The sequence below is a fragment of the Scardinius erythrophthalmus genome (assembly GCF_964197995.2).
Source record: "Scardinius erythrophthalmus genome assembly, chromosome: 5".
In the NCBI taxonomy this organism is placed as follows: domain Eukaryota; kingdom Metazoa; phylum Chordata; class Actinopteri; order Cypriniformes; family Leuciscidae; genus Scardinius; species Scardinius erythrophthalmus.
Genome location: NC_138225.1, coordinates 829644 through 837143, shown reverse-complemented (window position 1 = coordinate 837143; position 7500 = coordinate 829644). Strand labels below are relative to the sequence as shown.

The following is a 7500-nucleotide window of genomic DNA, read 5'->3' as shown; positions in this document are numbered from 1 at the left end:
GTGTTTGTGTGTGTGTGTGTGTGTGTGTGTACAAATGCAGAAGGAATCAACTGGACATCTTCTAGATACACAGATCCCCATATTTACATTCATGCATTTATGCATTTGGCAAACGCTTTTATCCAAAGCAACTTTCATTGCATTTCAAGGTAAACATTTCCATTCTTATCAGTTCATAAGTTCAAATATGATCATCCTTGTGTGAGGGAGCCCATGCTAACATTTAAAACACATCTATCTTTTATAAACACCCAATTTATACACTGAAATTATATACATTTATATGAATTAATTTATATAAAAATGTTATATTATTATATATAAATATATTAAATATTTATATATAATATAATATATAATTATGAATACTTGTTTATTTAATTTGAATGTAATTTTATTCAAATGTATTTATTTACTCATTTATTTTAACCTTTTTATAATTTATAATTATTATATATATAATATACCCTTTCATTAATATATTCATTATATAGAAAAATAATGTTAATTCAAACAGAAACAAGATTATTGGTAGATAATTTCACTTGTTTTAAGCAAACACTTACTTATTTTTATTTTATTCCCCAGAGAACAAGACATAATTTCTTATGAAATTTCACTCATCTAGTAAATGCATCTTGATTTAAAAATATTTTAGATATTTGGACTAGAAACAAGACAAAAATACTGAATAAGAAAAGCATTTTTTGCAGTGTTCTGTATATAAAATGAAATGATATTAGAAAGCGTCTATATTCTGTTTCTCATCATCACTAGGTTAAACGTTAAATCTTGCTCAGTTTGAACTCTTTCACTCATGATGACTCTCATATTCCACTTCCTGTCAAAACTCCACTTCCTCCCAGGTTTTTCCCGGTAGAAGCCGCTCCTCCTTCCTGGTTGTCCCAGAGGACAGAGATGAAGCTTGTTTGAGGATCGTAATGAAAGCGCAGGATGAAGGATCCCAGCAGGAGGTCGAAGTGGAGACGCTCCCGGGACGGGATCAAACGCGTGTCCCGGAAAGAGGAAAGCATCGGAGCGTCACATGATCCCGTCATATGAGGAATCAGAGCCGCGTGTGTTTCCCCCAAAACAAGCCCTTATGAAAGGAATGACAGCGACACGCTCATATTCACACACTACACAAATGTTTTCTTACTCAGTATTTTTGTCTTGTTTCCAGTCCAAATATCTAAACATTCTTAAATCAAGATGCATTTACTAGAGGAGTAAAATGCCATAAGAAATTATGTCTTGTTTTGGGGGAAATAAATACAAATTTACTTCGATTTAGCTTAAAACAAGCAAATGCCAATCTGCCGATGTGGTAAGAAAAATAATCTTGTTTCTGTTTGAATTAACATTATTTTTCTGACTCCATTGGCAGATAATTTAGCTTTTTTAAGCAACAACTCACTTAATATTGATTAATTCCCCTGGAAAACAAGACATAATATCTTTTGGCATTTTACTCATCTAGTAAACGCATCTTGATTTAAGAATTTTTAGATATTTGGAAAAATACTGAGTAAGAAAAGCATTTTTTTTCCAAAAAAGATTATTGATTAAAAAATGTAAGAATTTTACGTTTATTGATGTGAAAAATGTGTTTTACTCTAAAACTGAGAAGATCAAAGCCATACTAAACAAGTTGTGTTCAAATGTGAGGCTGATATCTCCAAAGCTGGTCTTTCAGTGAGATGTTGTTCGGCTGCAGTACCAAACGCTTCCACTAGAGGAAACTCGTCTCTCATTCATTTCCAATGCGTCATTTCTGACCGCGAGGAGCTCAAGTGTGGCTATTGTTATCAGGACCATTAAACCTGTTCCAGTCATGGCCATGATTATTGTGTGTGTTCACACAGCAAGTGCCAAAACCTTTACCAAGTTTCGAAGAGCACCAGAGGTCAAGATCAAGAAAACTGACATAAGATATGAAGACTTAAAATGAGAACAAATATCCGTCAGAAAAAGCATGACGTCACTTAGTTTTGATGCATTTAAAATTTAGTCTTAAAGCGGTGGTATAATGCTATTTTCACAAGATGTAAAATAAGTCTCTGATGTCCCCAGAGTGTGTGTGTGAAGTTTTAGCTCTAAATACCCCACAGATATTTTTATATAACATGTTAAAATTGTCCCTTTTTGAGGGTGAGCAAAAACGCACCGTTTTTGTGTCTGTCCCTTTAAATGCAAATGAGCTGCTGCTCCCGGCACAGGGGGCGGAGCTTCAAGAGCTTGTGTCCTGAAAATTTCAAAAACTTTTTTGTTTATGTTTGAATTTATGTAGCTGATGTGGAATTAACTATCTTCTAGTCATTGATTAGCATATTCTGTCTTGATAATCTATAAATCGCGTTCCCGGGGGTGGGGTTTATGTAAATTCTAGGGTGTGTGATGTCACTAACCCGAGAGGAATGTGGTGTAGTCTCTACCAGCCGTTTGTTGTAGTCCTTAAAAAGCGATTTCTTTAAAAGCAAATATCTCCCTTTGCTTTGAACTTTGAGCGTCGTAACTTTGCAGATGTTGTTTATGCTCAAACAGCAACATTACACACTAACTAAAGTTAGAAAAGACGGAGAGACGCTGATCTGTCTCTGCTAGTTTGGGCTGAAACGGTAAACTGGATTAGTAAAGTTGGGTCAAACACACACGACCGACTGCTGGAAATCCCATTTCTGGCTCGTTTTCCTCCGTACGGGAATCACACTATGACTTTCTGCAGTCAGCTTCAGAAAACGGACCTTTGCCTGTAACTTCAGGGGTTATTGTTGAGATCCGTCTCGTCTTTTCTTTCTTACATGTTCGTAAATCTGTGATTTAGTAATTAATAAGGTCAGTACTCGCATAGTCGTGTCTCATCATAATGGAAGAGCTCAGTATTCAGAACAAAAACACACACTAAAGACCCGTCTATAACCCAAACTTTTTAGAATCACTTCTCTAGAAAATAATTATAATAATTGTATGAGAATAGTGAAGTCCACAGCACAACTATAAAGATAACGCCACAGAGGAACAACTTCTTTCCAGCTGATGTTGTTCTGTTTACTATAATCATGCGCTGTCGCTTTAAATGCTTGAGCAGGATGGATTCTGATTGGCTGTCAATGTTATTATAATTCATCAGCTGGAAAAAAATCAGTCTGGACGCTAATTTATTTTTAGATATTATTACAGTTTTTGTTATTATTATTGTTATTATTACCATTATCACTATTGTTATAGTTATTGGTATAGTTATTGTTACAGTCATCGTTATCGTTATTGTTATCGTTATAGTTGTGAACAGGCATTATTTGTTTGATGCGTTGACGTAATTTCCACTGAAACAGGAAGCTAAGGCGGGACATACTGAATGGCTCCTCCCCCTTTTCCAATGGCCAATAGCGTTTAGTTTCCCTCACAGACTGACAGCACCATGGAAGCGACTCCGAGCGCTGATGATACGCCGGACTCAATAGTAGAGGATTCATTCATTTCATTCTTAACCGTACAGAGTGTTTGAGCAACCGAACACACACTCCAACCCATAATGCTCAGCGTCTGTCAACGGTCGCTTTGGTCAGGTGGTGTTTATAGCATAGGGGGCGGAGCTTTAGAGTCTAGAGAGCATTTGATTGGACAGAAGATGTGATGAGAAGCTGAAGTCACGGTGATGTCATAAAAATCCGTGATTCGTTTTAGCGGAAGTGAGAGAGCAAGTTTTGAATGCTTATATCTCCTAAATGTGAATTTTGTCATTGTTTTGGAACACACCAGCTTATTCATAAGCTTTACACTAACATATTCATACTAAAAGCTAAAAAACGTAAGCGTGTCTCACGTGTGTTGCTGGGCTGCGAGTCCATGGGAATCATCATCTTGGTGCGCGTGGGCCTGCGAGCCGCTAACGATCTCTCTAATGTGGAGATACTGGAGGCTTCATCACCATCAGCGCCTGAAGAGGAGAACAGGGTTAATGTGAGACATGGACACACACACACACACACACACACACACACACACACCTCCGGAGATTACATGCTCTCACCTGAGTGGCTGCTCTTGCTGCCCATCTGGCTCTCTGATTGGCTGTGGCTGACCGGCGCCATCTCCTGGCTCTGGATTGGTGAGTCTCGGCCCGAGGGGGCGGAGCTTGAGGGCTTCTCCATGTTCTTCAGCTCCATCTCCTCATGGTGGATCCAGAGGTCAGGAGGTCGCAGGTCCTTCTGGCTGCCCTTACGCTTGCCTGCGCTGTGTGTCGCACGTTTCCTACAGCAAAGACACGATATAGAGGAATGAAACTCTTGAAGTTTGAGCTTCAGCAAGAACCAATGAGGTTCATTCTCGTGTTACAAAACGGCGTTTTGTGCGCCTGAAAACGCAAACTTTTGAAAACGGGTTTCAAAGTGCAAGTTTTTGAAAATGGTCTCCGTGTAAATGACAAAAACGCGAATCTCTAAAGACTATGACATCATGCACATGTGTTATAGTGTTTCATCGCCATCTACTGGCCTGGCAGCAGAATACAGCGTTTTCAGTCGTTCTCATGGATCCGTGTGAATGCGGATCGTTTTGACAATGATGTCGTCTTTACGTGGAAAATTTAAAGGAAAATCTTCTCCGTTTTAAGCATATCGTTGTCATTTAAACGTATCCTTAAAAGTGAACATTCAATATGATTTAAGCGCAGTTCTTTTATCAAGAAGTAAAGGTCCTTGCACACTGAGTCTGAAATTTTCGTATGAGCTTTTTCCGTATTCGTTATTCGGTGGCTCTGAATTGTCAAAATGCAGAAGATCGAACCTGATTCGAATTTTTTTTTGATGGAAGAAAGAGAGAGAGAGATAAACTCACTTCCTCTGCTGAGCGGACGAGCGACGGGTGCAGATCAGAGCGACGATCACCACGACGACCACCGTAATGGCTCCCACGGAAACCACGATGATGACGAGCAGGTTGCTGTTCTTCTGTGGTGTCACACTGCCGTGTGGCGGCCGCATCTGGCCAATAGGAGGCTCTGGAGTCAGAACACATCGACACATCTCATTCACTTTCACTCTTAAGCTCGGACTCTTTGCACTACAATGCAAACAATGTTTTCACTGCTGATTTCATGTTGCAATAAAAAAGCAAGTATATGATGAGTGACTTGTGCATTTCTCTGGCACAAACAAACACAATCACAAAATTGTGCATCTGTATGATGCATGTGTTCCTACCGTTCAGATTGCTCATGTCAATCGGGTTATTGTCCGAGGGCCAGTAAGAGCTGTCTCCATGACGACCTGAGACCAGAGAGAGAGGCGCTGAGATCAGGGTGAGACACACACACACACACGCACACACACACAACTACATACAACAGATGGGTTTATTGCAGCACTCCATCACTTTCACAGACTCAAACGCCCCTTAAACATCACCTAAAGCACTACTATTCTTCTTTAAAGGTGACATATTATGCCCTTTTTCACAAGATGTAAAATAAATCTATGGTGTCCCCAGAATGTGTCTGTGAAATTTCAGCTCAAAATCCCCTCAGATCATTTATTATAACTTGTCGAATTTGCCCCTTTTTGGGTATGATGAAAAACGCGCCTTTTTGTGTGTGTGTCTCTTTAAATGCAAATGAGCTTAAGCTCCGCCTCCGTTCAGAAGAGGGCGGGGCCTTTACACAAGCTTCAGAAACTCCGGCAATAACAGAACAGGCCAATCTCCCTCATCCAGAATCCCAGAATACCCAGTAGCGAGTGCAGACCAAATGTCGTGCTGTGTGTGTAAACGTGCAGATTAATCCTGCCGGAGAGCCGCTTCAGTGATCGAGAACGAATCTTGAATAATACTGAAATCACTCTCGAGAGGCTGGTTCCCTTAGTAGAATATTTCAAAGCATGGCAAGACCTGCCAAATATTTCTCCTTGGGTTCTGCACACAGTAGAGAAGGGTTACAGGCTGCAGTTCGATTCCGCCCACCGAAATTCCACGGGTTGTTGCGGACTGCAGTCGACCCAGTGAACGAACGCCGGGCTATGTGCCTAAAGTGCATCTAATGTGGGACGGCCTTCGGTTCTGCAGGCTTTTCATCCTCACGTGACGGCGGGTGAAGAAAGACTTCATTTGCTCTGCCCTGTCAGAGCTCTCAAGATATATGTCCAGAGGTCTTCTTCATGGCGGAAGTCAGACCAGTTGCTGGTGTGTTTTGGGTCGCCCAGGAGAGGGCTTCCCGCATCCAAACAGACCATCAGTAACTGGGTCGTTCGGGCTGTCTCTATGGCCTATCAGGTGCGCAGCTTGCCTTCACCTTTGGGCTGTGAGGGCTCATTTAACCAGAGGCATGGCGCCCCCTAGAGCCTTCTTTCAGGGGCCCCGATCAAAGAAGTGTGTGATGCAACAGGACAGGCCAACCCTCACACTTTCATCAGATTCTACAGCCTGGACAATCCTTCTATGCCAGGCACTCTCGTCCTAAAGGGGGTCGCACAGGTGATATTCTCAATTCATTCAGTTAACGGACGCTCTGAGGTAAAGTGTTCAGACTGCCGACTCAGCAACGATTGTATTTAATTGTACAGTACAATCATAACATAGTACAGACATGATCTTAATTCCATAATGTCCTTAAACATAACAATATTGCTGGCCATAAACTGAGAAAGTGCGCGTCCGGTGTGTGATACCTCGATACCTTTAGTGTGCCTGTGCGCAGCTTCACACTGGGACAGGCAGGGCTCGTTGTGGCATAGTGGGTACTCGTTCCCCAAAGTGTCATAGTCGACGCAGTTTGAGTTCCCTCGAAAGGAAACGTCTCGGGTTACGACTGTAACCCTTGTTCCCTGAGAGAGGGAACGAGACACCGTGTCCCTCCGCCACGCCTCCCCCTGCCTGGGAGCGTTTGCTTCATCGCAGAAGCTGATGCTGTTGTGTGCCGGCGTCCCTTTGTAGCTTCCCTGTGTGCCGTCACACATTACGTCATGAAGCAACACCAATCAGGATTGGCTTAGTTTCATTCATACTTCAGACGCGCTACGCTGAGGGGCGTTCCCCCAAAGTGTCATTCGACGCAGTGTCTCGTTCCCTTCTCAGGGAACAAGGGTGCAGTTGTAACCTGAGATGTTTTCTGTGTTGGTAGAAGCACCCGATTTTAGCACTTAAACATGGGAAAGGTCAGATTTGTATGATATGTCACCATTAATATTTTGCTTCTGCAGTAAATGCATCTTGATTTAGGAATGTTTAGATTTTTTTCTGCAGTGAAGAAAACCCCTGATTAATCTCTATATTTTCACAGAACTCTATAACAAGACCCCAGAATACCGAGCGAAGGCAGTCAGAGAGGTTTGAGGACTGAGTCTCAGAGTAATCACTGAGAACGAGGCTCTGAGGAGTGTTTGAGTTGATGATGTTCAGTAAGTGGAGCAGGACTCGTGGGTTCAGCTGAAGAAACCTGTCAAACATCAATCTCACACTGACAATACGACCCGCAGGACAGATGCCTTGATTTATGAGTGCAGGAAT

General features: G+C 41.7%; 1 protein-coding gene across 1 annotated transcript in view; it reads right to left on the bottom strand.

The window, feature by feature from the left end:
• The window catches only part of dcc (DCC netrin 1 receptor), a 294705-nt gene that overhangs the window by 26754 nt on the left and 260451 nt on the right, over window positions 1-7500 (bottom strand). Inside the window, exons 22-25 of the mRNA XM_081365686.1 lie at window positions 5205-5270; window positions 4840-5002; window positions 4034-4254; window positions 3827-3940 (exon numbers count right to left, since the gene is read on the bottom strand). Of these exons, the coding sequence (XP_081221812.1) occupies window positions 3827-3940; window positions 4034-4254; window positions 4840-5002; window positions 5205-5270 (564 nt within the window). The remainder of the gene's footprint in view (window positions 1-3826; window positions 3941-4033; window positions 4255-4839; window positions 5003-5204; window positions 5271-7500) is intronic.